Source organism: Leuresthes tenuis, unplaced genomic scaffold (assembly GCF_036924035.1).
Source record: "Leuresthes tenuis unplaced genomic scaffold, fLeuTen1.0.hap1 SCAF_21, whole genome shotgun sequence".
Classification (NCBI taxonomy): Eukaryota; Metazoa; Chordata; class Actinopteri; order Atheriniformes; family Atherinopsidae; genus Leuresthes; species Leuresthes tenuis.
The window spans coordinates 26,408,161-26,431,072 of record NW_027325375.1 but is presented as its reverse complement, the minus strand read 5'-3'; the positions used below and the strand labels follow the sequence as shown (position 1 = coordinate 26,431,072).

The 22,912-nt window shown below is 37.8% G+C and overlaps 1 protein-coding gene across 1 annotated transcript in view; it reads right to left on the bottom strand.

The window, feature by feature from the left end:
• Positions 1–22,678, bottom strand: part of LOC140280086 (roundabout homolog 2-like) — a 77,422-nt gene extending 54,744 nt beyond the window's left edge. The window contains exons 1-2 of the mRNA XM_072375354.1: positions 22,226–22,678; positions 18,227–18,553 (exon numbers count right to left, since the gene is read on the bottom strand). Coding sequence (XP_072231455.1) covers positions 18,227–18,553; positions 22,226–22,280 — 382 coding nt within the window. The 5' untranslated portion in view covers positions 22,281–22,678. The remainder of the gene's footprint in view (positions 1–18,226; positions 18,554–22,225) is intronic.
• Between the last annotated feature and the right edge of the window lie 234 nt (positions 22,679–22,912).

The window sequence follows — 22,912 nt, the reverse complement described above, 5'->3', positions numbered from 1 at the left end:
TCTGTCATCAAATATTTGGTTTGTTTGGCAGGAAGGCAACATTAAGGAGTGAAGGAGAAACAGCTCAGCATGCTCAGATTACTTTATATCAACCATTATTTGGAAATAAACTTTGCACAAGCAATTAGCTCCAATCAGGGATTAATTGAGCTAACACTGAGGGAGCAGGATGGTTTTGGAATTGTTCTACTTAAGTAGTTGTCCAAAGACAATTAAAACATAATTTAACTGATTGCTTGTCCGTTCACCGTTACTGTTAATGTATTTGTTGCAAAGTGTAAAAACGCACACGTGTGTGTGCATGCACTGAAAAAAAATCTATCTGCTGATCAGAGCCCCACATCATATTGCACAGGGCTTCATAAAAAAAGAAGAGGATTTGAGATTTCTGTTATATTTGCAACTGAAATTGTTTTTTTTCTACAGTTTTGACATTTATTTGATCCTGAGATCAGCTGGAAGAATATTCACCAATGCCAACTAAACAAAGTCACAATCTAAATGAAACAAAGCAACAGTTTGATCAAATAATGCAAAGGCTGATGACTAAATACACAAAAGTATCAGCCTGTGTTTAAAAGTAGGGATGCGTAGTAGTTCTATGACTAAAGACATATTTTTGTTGAGGTAAGAATAGCTAAAACTGCCCTCTGTCATGTCACGCTTTGAGTTTTGTTTTTGTCTTGTCTTGTTTTCAGGTTCATTTCTTGTCATGTTTTTTCCCCTGTTACATTAGGTTCACTCAAGTCACCTGTTTTTGTTTCACAGCTGCACCCCATCACCAATCACCTCCCTTCATGATTCAAGTTCCACGGTTTTTCAGGTTTGGTCAGGTCAGGTTTTTGCCTTTTGTTCCATAGTCATAGTTATGTCTTGTTTATTTAGTTTATGATTTAAGAATTCTTGTTATCTGACTAAGACTGCTTTTTGTTTTGTGCTTTTTGATGTGCTTTTTTCTGGTTTTGTTTAAATAAATCAAGTTTTTACGTTTGAACTCTGCATCTGGGTCCTCCCTTCTATACCACGTTCCGTAACACCCTCTAAGCTGCCTGAGGCCAGGTATTCCAGAGAGAATGTCACAGACCTGATTACCTCTGATCTCAATTTGTCAGAATAAGCAAACAATCTAAGCTAGACAGAAAGAGCCCGTTTTGATAGAACTTTCAAAAGGGAGAAATATTTATTCAACTAATTTAACTTGGCTTTGAAAATCCTCTGATGTATCAAGTCACATCAACTTATCTTGATAATCCAATTTTCATAGGTTATATTGTACTAAAATGTGGCCACTCTTGAATAACAAAAAAAGGTGTAAATATTTATTTTGGTTATTTATAAAAGTCTACTGTCACACAGAACCTGGACAAAATGGAAAATTAATCCATTTTCAGAAAAAAAAAATCTATTTTTTGCGGCAATGTGGTAACCCTGCGGCAATGTGGTAACCCTAACCCACTAAGTATGATGATGTCATAAAACACATCTAATATAGTAAATCTTTCAAGAAACTGGAAGCTAATTCAACAAAATATGCAAAACAGACAAGAAAAAAAGTTGTGTGGATGACTGCACAAGGAGAGTCTAATGCCATAGGCACTGAAAACTTGAAAACCTAAATATAGATTCAGTGAACTGCCTCTGCCTGTACCTCAGTTCTTATTGATGGGCAATTCCAGGTATTTCACCATATTTTATTTATGAGGAGTCACAGGCATTTTATAGGGTCATTAGCATCTTTACAAAAACTTTCAAGGCAATATTTCACACTTTGCCTTCTTTTCTGTCCAAACTGAAGGGCTATTGACCTAACCAGGGAGACAGAATCTAGCTGAGATTCATAATATTCCAATCTCAAGAGACTCTATCTTACCAGGATTCATGTTACTGATTTGTAGCAGGTGGCAAAGTAAAATCGTAAGTGCTTATGTCTAGTGGTTGTAGTTACAGACAGACTGTAGATATAACGAGATGCGATGAACAATCACACTTTCTGAAGAGATCAACACAGATGTTACTTTAGCATTAGTTACATCAGATCTGGAGATTATTTTCTAACTAAAAGAGGGCTAAAGAACATTAGAAAGAAAAGAATAAAGAATATTTGGCTGGAATTCCATTTGGTGAATTTGTTTCAGGCTTGTTTCCATTAAGTGGATTGGCATGAATTAACAAGGCATCATTGTGCTGTCAGCACTAAGCAGGCATAGACAAAGTTGCACATGGTTATGAAGAGTTCCAGAAGGAGTCTTTAACCATAAACAATACTAGGAGGTAATAGAGTTTAACTAAAACCTTTCGAAAAATGTAGGTTTTCAGGAGTACTTTAGCTGAGTATGGGTCATGTTGCTAAGTATTGTTGTGCAGAGGCAGAAACACCCAGATTTGTCTGTTATGGAGAGTATGATAATAGAAGGGAATTTGTTTACTTGTGGGAGCAACAAGACTGAGCGTTTCGAAGCCCAACTAATGGCAGGAATGAAATTGTGAATTTATACGAGTTGAAGAGAAGTTACCTTGGATGTAGAGCAGAAGCAAAGTTGAAGAGGAAGTTTAAATAATTTATTTTCTAAATCATCATGAGCCATACAAGATCATTGGCAAATAAAACAGAAGACGGCGACACAGTGTGAATATCGAGAATGTGATGTATTTCAGTGGCTGCAGGAACATATTGCTCACTCAAATGCCTCTCTACTCAGCTTTTAGACAGGTGGGCAGAGACTGAGCAGCAGGAGTTAAGGAGGAGGGGTTGCAGTACTTGTTAACAACAGATGTTGTAGTATACTTCAAACTTTCCAAAAGTTTGTCAGCTGATTTAATTTAATTTTATTGTATTTTATTTGATCCTATTTCTCAATATGTTTTTTTTCTCAATAGCTTACACTGTAAAAATATAATTTCCAAATTTACATGTTCTGGACTAATGTTTATCTAATTAGTAGTTTTGGTACTGAAGAGGCTTTGTCAGATAAGAAGTGAAATGGAGCATGTCCAACTGCTTTGACATAACATCTGTGCATCAGTTTTGCAATTTGGCAAAAATAAAGATCACAAGATCAATTCAATCTGGTAGAATGACTTATGTTTAAAGTGAAGATTTCTCACTTCTAACTCATATGGAACTACGAGTGGCCAACTTCAAAATCAAGCACAACTTTATAAATAAAGTTATGTTCCTGAAAATGACATGAATAAAACAATAATATGGAAATGTTGCCCCCTTTACATTTCAGACAAAAGTTTGCTTGTTTTTTTCACTTCCCTTTGGCTATTAGCATTTTACCACATTATCAGCAAGCATGTTGTTAAATACATCACTAACATCCACACAAATGGTGCAGTATGGCTTAGCAAATTACATGAATGGAGTCATTTTTTAATCTTCTCATCCATTTTGCACTTGGTAAGAGGCATACCTCAAAATAGAAATTCATTCAGTTAAGAACCCAAACAAGACTGCATTCATATAATAGATGGGCAAAAATTGTTGCCACACATGAATGATAAATTAGAATTTTCATTTCCCAACACACTAAAAAGCACTTAAATGTCTGACTGATATTAGTTAATCAAGCTCAAGCACACTGTCTCAAACTTTAATCAGTATGACAGATGCATCTGCTTTCTTTTTTAACAACACCACATCAAGGAAAAACCACAAGAGACATTGAAGTCCAAATCAGCACAAGTATTAATTGTCTTGAGATATGATATCTAAATGAAATGCTATCATCGTTTTCTGCTTAACATGATTTTCTTACTGTAAATATTCTATCAAGCCTTCATTTCCATTGATCCTAGTATTCAGTATATGGAATTTCCCCAAAAATGAGCTGTGAGGTATTACTACACTATTTATTATATTATATATTGAAACTAACCCTATCTGGACTAATATCATACCAAATCTGTCATGAAAAACTGCTGTGAATGCAAGTTCTGCATTTATTCCCATTTCCATTTTCTTAACCGACTGAATACGCTTCATGCAAGAACAACAATATTTTGCAAATCATCAGGGGAAAAAGATGCAGTGCAGGTTTAAATAATTGAAAATTCAACAGTAGTTTCATTAATGCCTTATTTCAACTTATTATATGATTATATCATATTATATGATTAATATGAGGTTTAGTTAGGTAAATTTCAGAAAAAAACATACACTCTACAGTATTAACCCATATGCTGTACCAACTGTACTGTATAGTTACTGGTGTATATTGCCAAAAAACTGTTGGACATTTCATTTTTGCTTCAATAATGAGTCTTCATTCACCATCATTATACTAAAATCTCCTTAAGTTCCGAAACCCTGGAACCTTATCTTTAGCACTGGCTTTATATTAAAAACATAATGTACTGCAGCAAAGCAAATGTGCTGTACAAATGTGCTAGATTTGAGCTGAGAATGGTCAGTTTAAAAAAAAAAAAAAAGTCAGCCATAGCCTTGCGAAAGGCTAACAAAATGCTATTGTTCATACATTGTTTCATCTGTTGGCTATGGAAGTGCCTTTCATCTAAATGGGTGTGGATATAGGGTAGGCAATATAAACCAGCAACGTGACTGTTTCAGGGGTTTCATGACCCCTGGTGATAATATCCCCCATCCAACATCCATCATAGGAAATGATGAGGTGTGTGTTTGTTTCTATTCTGTGGGCCTTTTCTGCACACTTTGACAGAAAGCTGTCAGCTTTGAGCTGGAGTGTTATTCCACCAGCATCCATGGAGAAAATCCTGGTTGGAGCCAGAGCCAGCTTTTCTGATGTGTAAGAGTGCTGGAGACAGGCCTAGCAGGTTTAAGAAGATTAATTAGGGTGTAGCAAAGACTGTGAAGAAATCTCTCTTCCATAGATGCTATATCCACTGACACAGCTTTGCAAGCCAGCAAGTCCCTAAAATGTGTACACCCCCACCCACACACACACAGAATATACTACGCATACTCCCAAGGAGACTCTGCAGGGGGGCCAAAAGTCTGCCATGGCCTGGACTCATCCAATAATGATACCCCCCTCTACTCACCAAATGTGTTTATCCTCCCTGTTTCCTTCGCACTTTGCTTCTGCTTAGAACATATTTCTCCTTGTTAGTGCATTTGCAAGAAAAATGCTATTCTATTAGGGATGATTTTCTCCTCCCGTCTCTTTATTGGAACACATTGTTCAAATAAACACAGTTGTCTGTGAAGTGAACAAAAACATCCAATCTGTGCACTTGTGGAAGTGGTGCATTTTAAAATTCAACAGACAATAGCAGGGACGCCGGTTCTCTGTAATATACCGACTGTTGCTCGTCAAACGTGAAAAGAAAAATAATAGAAGAAAAAAAGTCAAATCAAAACTTTTATACTTTCTATGACCACTCATTATCTACCATCTCATCACACTGCACTGATTGATATTGAAGAAAAGACAAGGGCAGAAAATAGAAGCACCCCACTCCCTGAATCCTCATCACCATCATCGTTTTCATCATTACATGAAATATGACCGAGAGCAGAATCCCACAATGCCGTGCAAATGTCGACGTGAGTTAGCATCAAGAAGACACAAGAGATATACATGCATCATCTGGCCAGGAGAACATAACTTGTGGGGAGACAGCCAGAGGCCCTAAGGAGTAAAAGGATAAGGAGGGAGTTAGGAGAGAATGAAGAACAATAAAGAGTGTGGAAGGGAAGAGGGGAATTCAGAGGCAAGTGAAGAGAGAATGAGGTACAATATTTAGTAAGAGAAGCAGGATGAAATTTGTAAGATATTCGCCATGGCACTGGCAGGAAAATAATACAAAGAGGCAATCAGAGAAAATGGAGGCATAATATCCCTGCACTGCATAATCTCCACAGATTCAAACATCATGCATAATCTCCACAGGTTCAACAATACACCCTGTGCCCTAATTCTCAGCCAATTACAGACTATGAGGATTTTGGCTTGCATGTGTGCATGGGTATGGATTTGACAAAGTAAGAGTGTATTTAGAATAAGTGGAGAGGGGACGGGGGTTGGTGGAGTCTTCTCAAGGCTGTTGACAGCTGGGGCCCCCATCCATACAGCATCTTATCCCCTTTGCCTTCGGTATACTCTAATGCCCTTCACTGACCAGATTAAAGCTCAAATGACAAACACACAAAAGGCTGCAAACATCTGTTCTGGAACACGCTGTCCACCCTCGCCACATTGAGCTCCGCTGGTCACTCCTCAGTTCCAGTCACCACGCAACAACATCTGTAGCAATGAGTTAGTGCATATTAGCCACTAGAGCATGAGACCGACTAACTCACAAACCATGGGAACATCATTTTTTACACTGTCACTTTATGAAACAGCTTTCTGCACTGGATGCCATGAACTGGTCTTTTATCCAGAATGTTGACAAGTTGTCCTCGCTGCCAAATATATTTTTTTTCCTCATGATCGAGATTTATTTAGTACAAGTGTCCGTTGTCAGTGTACTTCCTTTCTCCTTCCTGGTAACTGTTTCCACTGTGTGCTAACTCTATCTCTATCAACTCTATCAAGTGCTATCTCTTTCACTTTTACACTTAATTCAGCATACAATAAATTCTTTAATTCAATAGCAAGCAACTAAACTAAGGTGGACCTGAAAGTATTCGGCACTACAATATTTAACTACAGCATGCCATCCATGAATTGCAAGTTGGTATGAAAGTGTCTCTAAGTATGAAGTTAAACCATCATAGACAATATAGCTTGTGACTGTACTGACCATAACTTTTAATTCAGATAAGGGATTTTAATAGTTGAAGTGAAGGGCTTAAGAGTATTCAAAGCATTGGTAAATGGAGCTCTTTAACTGAAAGTTACCAAACTTATCCTACAACCGAGAAAGTAAATTCATATGTAAATCATACTGAAAAAAAAGAAAGAAAGAAAAGAAATAACCAGTCAAGCTAAAAGCTTTACCAGAACTGTGGTCTACAGAAATTACAGACATAATTTGTTGGATGTTGGAGAAAATGATCGAGAGAGTGGTATGAAAAGAAAATATATTATAAACAATCTAAATACGAAGTCAGAAAAGGCAGGCTTGTAGAATTAAGCTCTATCCAATTAGTGAAAGGTCTAGATAGACTACAGGCAGCCCAGTTCAGCACTTAGACTCGTCATGCTGTTTTAATAGTCTGCAGTTTTGCATTGTTCTGCGGAAATATGCAAGGCCTTCCCTGAAAAAGATGTCATCTTAGTGGGAGTATATGTTGCTCTAAACCATATATATGGTACACCTGTCAGCAGTAATATTGCCTTTCCTCATCTGCAAGTTGCCAGGTCCATAGGCACTAATGCAATTTTGCATTGAATAACATTAGGGCTGGTGTCCACATAGTGCATTATTTTGAGTCCCCACACCATTTTGTAATTGTTCCAAATGAGCAGAGAACAAATTCATAAAGCGCTGTACCCAGTGTTTCTTTCAGAGCCCTTTGCCTTTTTTACGCAGCCGCACCAAGCACACAAAGTTGAAAATATCTGAACTTTTAAGAAAGGCTCCAATGCAACTGATCATTTCCCGTAAAACTGTCACCCCTGGTAACCAGAAAAAAATAATGAACTTGTTCTCGCTGTGTCTGTCTGATGAAAATCTGAAAAAAGTGATCAGAAAAGTCTATTGGTGAGAGTAGTAATAGTGGTAATAATGGTAATGATATTAATGATGTGATGGTGACAAAGCTCAAACAGTCTGTTAAAATGGAAATGAGCCAAATTCAGATTACACAGAAGCTCTGTAGGACTGATCCTACTCAAAACGGTCCTTTGTTTCACCTTGAGCAGACCTTGAACTGAGCTCCCACTAATAATGTCACTTGCAAAACACTGCGGCATTCATTGTACTGTTGTCTCAGATGGAATGTGTCACGCTTACTTCTCCCTGCTCTACAGTTGTCAGACTGAGTTGTGACCGGATCAACCGTTGTTAAGATGAGGGCAAGATCTGGTGCTCATGCTGGATAAAAACATGTTCACAGTTGACTGAGAAATATACAATGCAAAATGTAGGGGTAAAGCTGGCTCATCTTGAACAGTGGTTAAAGTGAATATGTAGGTTAGGTACTGTTAAGATATTGTTGTCATAGAAATAAAAAAAAAAAAAAACATAAATGAAGCTGAAGTATCTGATACTTACCAACTGTGAGTATCACATGAGCCATAAAATTCAAGATTAGCTAATATTTTTCACGAAACAGTAAATTGTCTCACTTACATTCAATGTTTTCTATGTACTATTGTGAATAAAATGTTGGTCAGTGAGATTAGCTAAACATTGCCTTCTGATGTCCCAACTTTTTTTGGAAAGGGTCTGCATGTACTGGCCCTGAGTTGACCATTTAATGTACTTGTTGACTCATGCAACAGTAGGTATTTATTGGTTTACACAAACACACACACATGCCAAACAGAAGGGAATGTTGTCTGCTGCCATGTTGCAATTACACCCTTAACAACTGTACAGAGAGTGATTTGGCCCACATAGGGTTGTAACAGGCAGTGACCAACGTCTGTCTTGCATTGAGCATTTGTCTATTAAATAACCTACCACAGGTAAAAAGCACAAAGAAACAGATGCTTTAGTGAATGAATTTGGGGATTCAGAGGATTTAATGAATTATTCAGGCTTCCGGATATTCCCAGACCTTTTTACTCACTCAGGTGTATACTGGGGATGACTGATGCCATTTTATTACTGCCCTGGGTCAGGCACTCTCCTCTTTTTATGAATCAGAAGATGGGGTGGACAAAGTGGTTGATAATTCCTGGGAGGACTGACATGATGGAGGTGAATGAATAGGCCAATGGAAGTCTTAGATGTGACACTTAACAGTTATAACAGCGATTTGGCCTAGATTGAATGGAATGTTGTGTAGTGCCACATGAATAATAAAACTAACTACAAAGACCCTCTGGCTGGTTGAAGATGTTCCTCATTCTTTTCACCCCAGCCTGACTGGAGACATCTGAAGGCAGTTTATTGTTAGTTTCAATTCTTACTTTTCTTTATTAATACACCAGCCTTAAGAGGCCATCTTAGCCGTACAAGGATTTTTTTGCAGTGACTGCAAATCAATCACTTGACAGCGATAATTAAAAACTATAATTTTGCCATGAAACACATGCCATGGCTTGTCACACCCACACTCTCATGTCTACACAGTCACACAAACATATGCAATGTGAACACTTAAGTGGGATAGAGGTGTGTTTAAATATTGCAGTAATCCCCTCTGTACATCCTCATAATAAAATATGACTTTATATAATATAAATATATAAAGATAGATAGCTGAATATAGTACTCTGAAAACAGAAGGGCGCTACCAGCTGCCGCTTACAGAGCTCACAGTGGTAATAGGTTAAAGCTATATCTGTATAAATGTGTGAAGACTTCATTCAAGGTCTGCTAATGGATTAGCTTAAGCAAGTGCCATCTCATCTAACAGGAGATGTAAAGGAATATTTCAGTTAAAATGTTAGGACATAACCCCATTAAATTAAACATTATTGAACTGTGCATGGTATTCAGTGTTGAAAGTAAACAGTAATGTGTGATGAATAATTTTGTGTTTTTGCAACAAACTTTGTGCTATCAAATGTCTCTGTTGGTATGGCATATGGCATGTTGGTATGCGGATGCTTCAGACAACAACAGATGTAAGATGTATCATTTACTGCAACTGTCTATATTCAAAATAAGTATCTGGATTCATTTGAATATTTCAGTCATACAACCAGCTAACATCTGAGTTTTGAGTGTACTACTAAGTGTTTAATTAGAATAAAAGTTGTGATTAATGACTGAAAGAAAGAAAGAAAAAGAAAGAAATAACAGTACACCTTGATATCATCTTTAAATACTGGTTTTACTTTTGAAATAAATGGAATTGCCTGTTGAAAGTCCTTTGTTGGCCAGTCTCCAAACCATATTGTAGTTTCATCTAATTATTTTTCCTCTGGGTCATTGTTCCTTGAAGCCTAAGTAGCCAGCAGACATCTTATGGATAACGGAGAGAGGATGTCTGGGTCAAGACTTCCTTGATGGTGCACCTGTCAATTTTTTTTTACATTTGTAGTTTACCTCATAAAGAACCATGCTTACTCTTTTGAATAGCAGTAAATTATAGTGCAATTTATTTGATTTCATATCAAGAAAGGTACATGAGGGCAAACAAAAGCTTATCCAACCAACTGACTATAACTTAAAAAAAGATCATAATATATCATATACTCACATTTCTTCACTCCTAAATATAGTAAACTATTTTTATCACCAAAAAAATAAGAGAAATGGCTGTTCAAATGGAGACAATTAGAATTTAAATCAAGAAGTTGCCCCACAACTAAAGTAGAATTGCCCATTTGAACTAATTTCAGATATTCATATGAATAAGTAATTTGTATATAAAAGAGGTGAATCAGTCTGTTTCTATGTTGAAAAAAGAATTAAATTCCTCAATATTAACTAAATGGTCACATGGAGCATTCTTCTGATTTCCTGCAAATGTGCAGCTGTTTCTTAAAAAACAATTTAACTGCTACAAAAAGCATTTACAGAATAAATCGAGTTAGCGTGTTTCCTCTCGTCAAGCATATGTTTCTTCCAACCAACTGTAAGAAAGTGCACCAGAGCTCTTAAAGGTGTTTGCATGGTCCAATTAACACCAGATGCTAGCCCTTAGCTAATTTACCGAACCTCATAATGCACAGACCTCCAAGGAGTAAGCATGGTCCAGTTAGCACCAGATGCTGGCCCCTTATCTCACTGTCTTCAGCCAAAAAAAAATTAAATAAAAACCCAGAAATTAGTTCTGCTTGCTTGCCCTGGTCACCTCTGTGTTTACTTTTATCAAATAATGATGAAATTACACTGGTATTGCTTCAATGTTCAAATAATAAAAATTACTGTCACAATAATGATGAGAGGACTGGAAAAGACCATAATCAAATATACTGCTAGTGTGATTCTACTGCTGTAACATGTATCACAGCACAGCACTGACCATTTATTAGCGGTAGTCTGAACTCTACAAGCTAACCTGTAAAATGACCGAGAACAGTGTACTATAGCTCTGTTAGCTCATAGGTGCTGTTATGTGGCTACTTGTGGCAATAGGAGAGCTAACAGAGGGAATTATACACACACCTCTACTGAGACGACTTCATCGACACTCATGGCTGCAGCACAGCACAGCAATAGTACGTGTTTGTTCATTCATTCGTCTTAAAGTATTGGTGAAATAAAGACAGATAATGCTTTATTTAGAGGCTGCGTCGTTTTTGCCCCGTTCACTCCGTTATATGGATCGAGAGTTGTCTAAATAGCTTCTGAAAGACGCCGATTTTCGCCAAACTGTTCTCGGTGAGTAGATAAATGTATTTCATGCCAGAAATAAGGTCTAGGTTTAAAAATACTGGAGTTCCCCTTTAAAGCTTAAAGTGGACAAAATGAGAACCAATAGAGAATCAATGGTGGTGATGGTCATTTGAGAAATCCATGAAATATTTTTTGTGCATATCTGTTGTGCTTTGTGCAAATCTGAAAAACAGCTTTAAGCTATGTGACTTGGAAAATGATGCAGATAAAAGGTGTTGGATATTTCACTATGTTCTCTGTTGTCTAATCACGAGCTTGGGGACTGGCCGTCTTAACTGCACTGTCAACAACAGGAATGTAGAACAGGGCTGGAAATACTGATCACTCAGAGCTACAGCATAGGATTTGTACAAAAACAGTAAGATCAGAGGTACATTAGTAGACACTTCTAGGTAATTGTTTTAGTTTTGTTTTTAAGTTACTGTTTGTTTAATGGCCTTCACAGAGCTGCAGTAAATAGTTATATGTTGCTGGTTGGCACACCAGTAATTGATGGCTCATTACAGGCTGCCAAGCAACAACAAGCTACCCCTACTGGAAGAAAAAAAAGAGAAATAAAACATCACTTTGACTGGGGTGACGCATGTAGCAGAGAAGTATTGCATTTTACCATGAGTAATCACCCTCTAAGGGCTTTAGATAATTATACTCTTAGCACAGGTATTCTGACAGCTTTACAGATCAGTTTTCTGTCTGTCTTTAGAGATAACTGTTCTGTCTTTCCTGTTCTTGTGAGTACACTGCAACTAATAAAAAAAGTTATAGAATAAAGGTGTCTTGTAATATTTGCCAAGATCAGATACCACTTATTGAATTATAATACAACACATTGGCATTAAACATCTTTTCAGTGTGATCTCTTAAAATGTGCAAACATGGTTCAATGGTACTCTACTGATGTAAAGATGAGTACTGATGGTCAAGGGGTTAATCTTATATAATCTGTTTTGGCAATTAAATAGTAATTAATGACTGATACTATGTTTGTAGTCAGTAAGAAAGTAATCAGTAATTCAAGAAATAAACAACATCGAATAATAAAAAAACACAGACTTCATCTCATTATCTAAAAAAGGTCAGCTTGGTTTAGAAAATTCAGAAACAGGTTCAGGCTAAATGAGCGCAAAGCAGGGGGAAGGCAAACTCAGGAAAGGTACATGATATAGGGCTGCAGGACTGGGGATGGACTGACAATCTATCTACGGATATAAAACACTGACAATCTGCCTAGGCTCATGCATCGCTGGCAGGTGCTTACTTTGAATGTTGTCAGTTGGCAACAGATAACTTTTTGAAGCACAAGAGAATCCCTTCCAATGGAACTTCAGGTGATGTACATTTTACCTTTTTCCACCACTGGTGCTATCAGAGTGCATAATATTAGTAATCTGTGGAAGCTTGAACAAGTACAGTTACCTTCAAATCAACAAACAGCACGTCATATGCCTGAAGTAAAACACGAATATGGATACATCATCCTGTAGGCATGATGTACTTTGTGATACAAAAGTGTTTCATGCCTTGAGAAAACAAAGCTTTGACTGTCAAATCATGCAAACTAGGCTGTGTTGTTTACTGCATATTGCACAGTGCCAAATAGCTCATAGGAATTCCAGTCCTTGAAGATGACTTAGTGTTAAGTAAGCTGAGAGACACAGCAAAGGTCAAATTAAGATAATCTTTTGTCCAATTGTATTGTCCTTAAATTAATCACTCTTTTTTAAAGAAATCACAGTTATTCTGAATATTGTAATAAGAAACAGATTTTTTTTTTAGTTCATTTCAGTTTGTAACTTGTAAATGGCACATTCTGTGAAACAGGCGACTTGTCTAATGGGGTAGCTTTATCTTATATTTATCTTGCTTTATATTATCAATATCCAGGCTTGATCTAAGTATGTAAAATGTTATCTACTTGCCCTGTTTATAATAGAGCAGTAATTCACAACATTTTCCAGCATAAATATATTTCAGTAACAGTAAGTCCCCTCACTTTTTTTTTTGGACTGCCATTATATTTGAATCATATATTGGAACTGCCAAAGGGAGGATCCACAATAAATCTTACCAGGACTACTAGCATACTACTCTACTGGTGCCACTGGCATCTCATATCAAGAGGTATGTTTTCAGAGTTCTTTATTAGTTTATAAATTAGTCAGAAGGATTACACAAAAAACTGCATGGCCAGATTTCATTAAACTTGGTTTGGGCATTTAAAAACAAAAGACCTTTTGAACATTTAAATGTGATCATTTCTTTAAAATTGTTGCATCAGGAATTGGCCTCCACGGATGAGTACATTCTTTGTGTGCCCTGTAAAGTCTTTACTCAATGGATTGGAATTGGAAAGTGCTTGCTAGACATCCATCTAGTATTATCCAAGTATTATCCAAGTATTATTTTATTTAAAACCCCTGCAGAACCAATGACACTAACATCAGCTATGTGCTGGGTGTTCAGGCCTAAGCAACAAATGTTAGCATGCACATATGTACACATATACATATAAAACTAAGATGTGACCTTGGTAAGCAATGTAGCTGTTGAAAACAATCAGGTTATCGATGTATTTCCTTTTGGGATGATGGCTGCATGTTGATGTTGGCATTTTACTCAGCATTTTGGTACACCACAGAAATTGCTGTGGACACTTTGTGTTGCTGAGTTTCATTTGGCAAGAGTCTAGATAATTATTTTTTGCAGCCAACCCTTCCTTTCATAGTCAAATGGCCTGACAACAAAATTTCTGATAATTGTTAAGCTTTATATCAAGTATTATATGCTCCTGTGCAGCTCTTACTTCAGAGTCTGCAACTGTACAACAAAGAATGGATTAAAAAAACAAATCATTCAACAATTTTACTAAAACTTTAAATAAATGTCCATTGGCTTTAATCCTTCTACCATACCGTTGTGGACTAACAAACCACGGCATTGACATCTGGCTGAGTGACAATAACTCTAATTTTTCTGGCACAGACAAACAGAAGGGGGTTCATCTTCTTGAGTTTTTTGCTAATGAACACCCTTGCATTAGCTGCCCCTCCACCCTCAATTCACTTCAACACATCAATGTTTATTTCTTTGTGTCCCTTCTAAATAGTTTGAAGGAGCTGTTCTAATTCCATCAACAGGCACTCACTCTGATCATTAGTGCCAGTCCACTGGTGGCCTGGAGGTTGCACAGTTGTTCGTTGATGTTGCGCAGAAGGATGCACTCAACTGCAGTGTCTGGCTGAGCAGAAATTAGGATGTGAAAACTGTGACTGAACACATTGACAGCAGGTGACCACTGATGTGAGAATCAAGTGAGATGCTACAACACAATGCATCTTGTTTATCAAGCAAAAATACAAGACCTTCTTATAATAAACAGACATGGCCTCATTTTGTGGTGAAATGGCTGATTTTATCACTTGTGTCGAATATGCACCCAACAACAGGAAATAGAATTTCGACAAGGGTGAAAATACTCCCCCCTTGGCCTAAGGATCATATTATTTTCTTTCATTTTCCTTATTTGGCTTATTTATTTCCTGTCAGAGAAGAACAGGGTCAGAGTAGGGCTAATGCGTTAATTTTCAACTAACACAAGCTATAGGTTCGTGGGCAGGGGGTACACTTCCCCTTCATCCACTTCTACTAAAACAGCATGCTGAAAGATTTAATTGAGATGAAATAATCATGTGGCTGGAATAAAGATATGTTAATGCAATCCCTATAGAGATCACTGTAGTATTGAAGTAAGCCTGAAGTGATATGATTAGGCAAGAAAATTAAAAAAGCAGAGATTTTAAATGGCAACAAATATGTTGCAGGGTTATAAAGCATATTTTGCCATCTTACCCACAGTCATTTTAGAGGATAATTATACAATAAGACATACAATATTATATTTTTAATTGACACAGTACAAGCTCTACTATATAGATGAGTGGAAAAACAAATGAGTAGAAATAAATGTTTTAGTAAAAAGTAATTAATTAATATGAAACAAATGGTATGAGGTTATGTTATTTGTTTTGCCAACCTGCCAGCTGTAGATTTGTCTGGTGTGTCTGCATAATTTACATATTTTAGGCTCTGCTGCCATCTTAAACAGCTGAAGTATTTTGCATCAGATGGAATGAATAATGCCTTGTCAAATTTCAATCTGACAGAGGCTCGCAAAATGCACGATGAACCACTAAAATTGAGCTTGTACAGCACAAATGTACCCAAGGGAGCAGCACCCCTCTGGTTAGCTACATTTTCCAAGCCACTGGTTGAAATACAAATGTATAACCCATTAGAAAATTTGCGGACTCCTGAAGAAACAGACCATTTTGAGCAGTACTCAGTGTCAGATCATCCCCAAAGCACTTTCATCTACCCACATGCTCCCACCCGGAGCATTGCATGACAACTTTGGCTGCAGCAATACTGGCAGGAACCTGCAGCCCCTGGAGGAGTCATGCGATTATGAATCCCTGCAGCCATGATATTCTGTATTACACAAAGAAGACTAGAGGCTGCTCTGGTCATACTTTGATGACAGAAAAACACCAGAAATTCAACCGTTTGACGTCATCTTTAAATGAGGATACAACATAGAACAACATATTTTAGTGGCAGCTAAGATGATGGTACAATGAAACAAAGAAACGTTCTTGGATTTATAAGAGACATGACAGTCTGGCACTTGAGGATCTTACAGGGTTTTGCAGTAGCCAGATTGCAGGTAGTGGCAATTTGTGTATACATCAATATAGTGGGTCTGCATAGTTATATAAGAGCCAAAGAATGAACCGCGACTGGTTCTCTACCCACATATTTAGACAAATGCAAGCCCACATGTCTCAGAGATGGCTTCAGGAATTCTACATGCTGCAATACATCACCCAAGACTCACTTGACATTTCAAGGAACATTGGAGCAGCTCTGGGGCAACAATTAAAGCTCTACTTTTTTTGATGTTTTGATTTGATTCCAGTAAGGTTGTTTTTTCTCATTAAAGGCAATAAATACATTTGTGATATTTTGCCTTCTATATGTGTAGCTGATACAACTGCATCTCCACCAATGATGAAGAAAAACTATTTAACAACAATCATTTCAACTCATACACGAAGAAAGAATGTGACAATTAACTCGAAAAACGAATTGCGAATGTCTGTTTGAGCTGCAAAGTAAGAATAAGCTTTATTGTCTTCAAAGAGAACCAGAAAATCCCCACAAAATCACCCTGACACAGTCATTGTGTTCATAAAGTCTGCCTCTATTCAGTCAAGGGAATCAGTGAAGCAGCCATAACATTAGTCTCTTGACACTGTAACGACAGTTTTGGGTCTCTGGTTTCTTTATGAGACAGAATTATTCACCGTCCTCTAATGCAGCTGTACAGCTAGAGTTGTGTAATGTCGATGTGATGTGTAGTGCTGTGGAAATTCTGATTACAGTGAGACAAGGATACTCTCAAAGTAGTCTTGGCACAAGACAGTAATCTGATACAATATCAAACACCACGATGTCTCTTTGTGTGTGTGAAAGCCACTGCTGCAGCAAATCCTCTGACACACTCATATAAACACCTGGGAAATGTGCAAAATATCATTTAAAGATAGAAATATATGTCTTCTCACATGCTCCATGAGGAATAGTTTTACCAGAACAGTTTGACATGTTTGATTTAAAATAAAAAACAGGAATCACCAGTAAAAGAATTACAGTATAGCCCAGTGTGGAAACGGCAATAAGACAAATGGATGATGTGAAGAACAAAAAAGAGCAAAGATCTCAGATAGTGTCACAGCTGAGCTGCTATTAGGTTCATGATTCTTATCTCTATTGTTCCTTTTTTTTCTTTTTCAGTCCATGATTTCTCCATAAAACTGCAAACAGATCTAAAGTGTTGGATCTGTATGCAGATTTATGCACCATAAAGACCATAATTCGAAACCTGAAAAAACATTCTCTTATCACAGAAAAACTAAATCTATTGTACACCATAGTCCAGGGTCATACCAAAATCATTATATCTCTACACTCACTTATCTTTTTATAAGAATGAATATATGTAATATGAAATGAAATAAATAACATAACATTTCAAAATTCTTCAACCAAAGATACTGTTTGCTGGGCATTTCCAATCTGTGAGAGCAGAGAGCAGGAAAGAGTGCGTGTGTGTGCATGTGTTGTATGTGTTTACATGCATGTGTATCAGTGTGTGCGTCCGAGCATTTGTGCATCTTGTTCATGGCAAGAAATCAGCTCAGTTTAGCACATAATGGAAATGTGAATAGCCCAGAGCGCCTTTCTCCCACACAGGGAGAGATCTGGCTGCGAGCTGGCTGCATCTTTCCAAACCCAAACAGTGAAAGAGAGTTAGCTAGGTTAAAATCCTGCCCCCTTCTCTCTTCCTCCCTGGAGCTGTTCACAGCTTTGCCCATACATTACTGAAACAGGTCATCCAAACAGGTCTCCCTAACAGACTGTAAAACATATTCACACACATATGTGCACACGCACTGAGCACTGACACACACAAACACACACACACACACACACAAACTTACAGACACATTAGGTTCAGCTAAAAGGTGAAGTTGTGCATATTATGACAGATGACATCTTCTATAGATTCCAAAGCTCAGCTGCCCCAAAATGTTAATTTAACAAAAACACTACATTTTTTGGGAGTAGCATTTACATTTTCAAACTCCTCACAAAGGTTGCCAACTCCAAAACATCCTGAAAATCAGGGTTTTTTTTATGTTATGCTGTCCTGATATGTCTGTGACCACAATATAAGCCTTATGGCTAGTAGGAAGCGATGAAAAGTCTGACTTACATGCAACTTCCAGAGATGCATTTCGGCTTACGGCCTCTCCCAGATAATTTCGGGCCACACACACATAGTTGCCATCATCTGGCTTGCTCCGACGCCCATGGAGGATGCGCAAGAAGAATAGGGACCCACTAGGCAGCAGCATACGTTGGGAGCGGGGATTGTCACGGTCTGTCTCAACGCGCTCCCCATCTTTGTACCATTCCACCGTTGGGGTCGGACGGCCTTCTGCTTTACAATTGAGAGTGGCTGGTTCCCCTTTGGATACAATGAGGTCAGAAGGGTGTTCAACAATGCGCGGAGGGGAATCTTCCTGGCGAAGACGAGACCCTAAAGGGGAACAAAAGAGTAAACTGAAGAAGTGACTTTCACCCAGTCTCTCTGTAAATTGAGAAAAAGGCATGAAATGAAGATCACTGTGTTCATGCACACAGAATTTTTCAACTTCTTTTTTCTTGCCCTAATACTCAGCATGACATTCAAAATAATATGTTTCAGTGTGTGTGCATGCACTGCATTTGTGTCTTTTGCAAAGGGGCGAGGCTTGCCACCAGGTCAGCAAAAAAAGAAGATTGATATTCAGTAGATGTTATGAAAGACTGTCTTAAGGAGCCATGGCATTTTCTTAAACCTGACCACTTAGTTTTAAATGCAAACCAAACAGCATATGAAAGTGAAAGTAAACAGTGACAGAAAACAAAAGTAAAGTCTAAAACCGAAGAAAGAATAGAAAGTGCTTAGTCAGATGATAACAGCAGTTAATTATTTAGAGAACTCTTGTCTCTCACTACCATCATGCTTTCATTTCTCATCAAACAGTGAACCATAGACCCACACAGAATTGTAAATGTAGGTTGGAGAATAAAACCAAATATAATTAATTAATATTTCTTGCAAGGGAGCTTGATTTGTGTCAGTTTCTTACTAGCTGCATTATAGGCTGTGTTCCTACTAAAGCTTTAATATTTACTTTCACAGACAGAAGTTGAAAAGTTATTAAATCTCATTGTTTTTTTCATTAGCACATTCCATCAGACACTGATATCATCTAACATGAAACTGCAGTAAAACCAAAAGTCTAGATTACTGTATTGCCATGCACAATGTTTAGAATTTATTGCTGGTGTCAATCTTTAGTGAATGTTATAAGGATGTTGAATCCTAATCATTTTGTGACAGGAACATAGTAACGACTTGTATAAGCACAGCCTAGAAAGCATGCTAAACTCTGCTTATTCTTTTGGCCCACCTTAGCTCAACTCAAAGCTGTTTGATAATTTCCACCTTTAAATGTCACAGTGAAATGTAGGGGCACTGTTTACTGACCTGACAGCATCCCAACTCTCATCTGTTTCATGGTGTATGAGCACATTATAATATCCGTGTTAAAAGGTCTCCTTTTTCTGTTCTGAGCATGCAAACGGCTGACAGCGTGATGTTTGAGTTGCTAAAACAGGCTTTTCTAAGGCGAATAAATAAATAAGATATAAATACATGAAAGTGATGTTACATGGTCTCTCATCTTTTGTGCTTTGATGGTGGCAAACATACAAATTGCAACGGCAACCATGATGATTGCCTGCTACACTGCAACTGAAATACATTCGTAAATGTGAGTAAAAATTATGTGACGTCTGGAATGTTAAGAGGTTTGCTGACAAAGAGCATTCAATTAGCTGGTAACAACACACTGAACTGTGGTTATATGCTTTGTAGAAAAAAAACCTAAAGTTTTAAAACACTATGTCTATGTCCCTTGAGTAACAATATTTGTGTCAATCCATAAAACACACACAGGACAACACAGTTTGTGGAATGCTGACTTTGTCTAATTGGTTGTCTGCGCTGTGACTTTTGAGACAGGTGCTGTCAGACAACATGATTTAAATTAGATGATTTAAGTTGTGGGTGGCACACTGGCTCAGTGGTTGGTACTGTCTTCTAACAGCAAGGAGGTCCTGTGGGGTCCTGTCAGTCTTTTGGCCCTGTGATGGACTGGCTTATTGTTAAGGGGGTTTGCCTGCTTTCTGCATGATTCATGCTCCACGTGCCCCATGACCCTGAATGTAAATGAGCAGGGAGAGTGGATAGATTCAAATATGCATTTAAATTATATTCATAAAATTATTTGTCGATAAAAAGCAGCTTAATATTCTTGTGTTTCGGTCTACAGTCTCAAAAGTGAATCATTTTGAGATAATCAGACGTGCGTGTAAAATGCTATTGTGGCTAAAATGTGCCTCATAGAGACTGGCACAGAAAGTTAAGAGTAAATTTTGCTGCCTTATTTTCCTCCACAAGTTTGTCTGTTCATAGGGATCTATCCATGGTGCTGAAGCAGACAATCAAGAGGTTGCAGAGGGAAATGTGGCTATTTTAGGGGCTGTAAGCAGGGCCTACTCTGATAAAAGTCAATTTAACGTGACAGCTTTCTAGAAAGAAGGTTCAGGAGAACTCAATTTGGGGTTCTGAAATAAAGATTAATTTGACTGGCAACAAAAGGGCACTTGTCATTCAAGTATTTTCAATGGGTTAAAAATCAAGTTTGAAATGTCAAGTCAGTCTTAAAGACAAATTTGAGATCAACAAGATTCAAGACATGTAGTCAAGTTGGGCGCCCTTGTCTGTGTGTGGAAATCATCCTTGTATTCACACTGCAAACTGTTCACCTACATTTTTGCCAAAGCGTTCAGTCTTATGAGAGCAAACAAGGAATACTAGTGCCTCCTTCTAAGAGATGATTCACATAATTTTGACATAGAAATTAATAGGCTGAATTGTGCATAGTGCATGGTAAGAACAAGTAAGTGGAAACACAAACTATTACAACAGCTTTGTACTTAACGGTATGCTTGAAAGTTTTAGTACTTATTTTCTTTTATTCAACTCAAATTTGTGCAAAATGTAGCGAGCAAAATCACAAAAATAAACAGCAATCCAGTACAAAGGGCTAGCTCCAAAATGGCCTGACAATTCGATGAACACCTCCCTGACTGTATGTAAACATAAACTACACACTGTGAGTGTCAATAAGATGGGCTATATGGCAGTTATAACCTTGCTTTGTTTAGATTCAGTTGATATCATGTACCAGATAAACTGGTAACACAGCACTTTCAGTTTCCAAGGAACACCCATAGTCACACCTTCTACATGTGCTGTGCTTAGGATTGCACCATACTTACTACACTAACACGTTTATGTTTTATGTAGGATCAAAGTGGAACAAAAGTCCTCATGAAAGAGACAATACTTCCTTTCCAGATTCTTATCAATTTAGGTATGGCGAAACTGAATATACACAGGATAAGTTCTATGCATTGTATATGTAATCCATAGACAGTGACAGTCAGAAGCCAATTTCAAGATAACACCAAAAGATAAAAGTCAGATATTTCAGTTATGGGATGCAGAGTTAACTCCCCTTGAATTAAATGAGTAGCCTGTGCATTATTCCTGGATAGAAATAAAGCAACCTCTGAGTTAAGTCTAAAGATGACAGGTTTGTAACATCCTAGAAGGACCACACAAGACAAACAGAAGGACACTTAGATTAAAACAATACAGGATGAGCTCTCTGTTTCTTTAAAGAAATAATAAAAAGGTAAAGTTTAAATGCCAAGAGTAATTTCTGTCACAAATGTAAAAACATTTAATTGATGCATAAGATTTAATTATTGTATAACTCAGTTCAATTAGAGCAGCCTTTATGAATAAATGAGCTGCTTTTGTCTAACGAAGCCACTGACGAGTTACCCTTAAGCAATTTCACATCAGTGCTAAATCATCCAACTGTGACATTCTGCACTGGCATAATAAACACTTATTCAGGAGGAACAGAAAATCCACCGTAAAGCACACAACGTGCTCGGTATCCTCTTGGTGCACTTGAGCTGCAAAACTGTGTAGAATACGCTTCAGTTCACATCCCGATCTCTTTAGCTTGTGTGTAGAGCAACTGAATTCACAATGTCAAGTAATGTGAGGTAGTCAGGAACTTACCGTAGGTTTGGCTGTACAGAAGTCCACAGAGAAATAAATACTGAAGAGGACCCATTCTGGCATATTGGCTTTGTAAGCTAAAAACGCATGAATTCCTCCTCAAGCAGGGGAAAAAAACAATCAATGAATCAATCAGTCCCGTTTTCACTTGTGCCACTTTGTCAGTAATTATACTAGTGAAGTAAAACAACGAAAAACAGTTATTTCAGCAGCTGTGGGAAATCGTTCTCATTCACATGTCCGTGCCTTCTCTCCAAGAGCGCACCAGTAAAGCTGTGGTCTCTCGACTCGCCGACACGTTGGCAGTTCCTGCAGTCACAAATTCAAACATCACCGACGCCCAAAGACACTCCAGGTACTGACGGTTCCGCCGTCCTACCGCATTCCTCTGACACCTCACCGGGTCCGAGTGCAGTGAAACGTATCCATCCTCGCGCGGGACAAGTTGGGGGATGAAAGGTGGAGACAAGATTCAGTGAGAGGTGAGTAGCTGCACAGTGCAGCACGGCTCAGCCCCTCCTATCTACTCCGCTGCCCTGGGAGAAACTACCCCGTGAATGCAATACTCACAGCATATCTCTACACTAAATCTCGGTGGCAGTTTAGATAATGGACAATTGGATAGTGATGGGATTTTGTGGCGACTGGTATTTTCCCTCCTTCTTTTTTTAATTTAATTCTACCAGT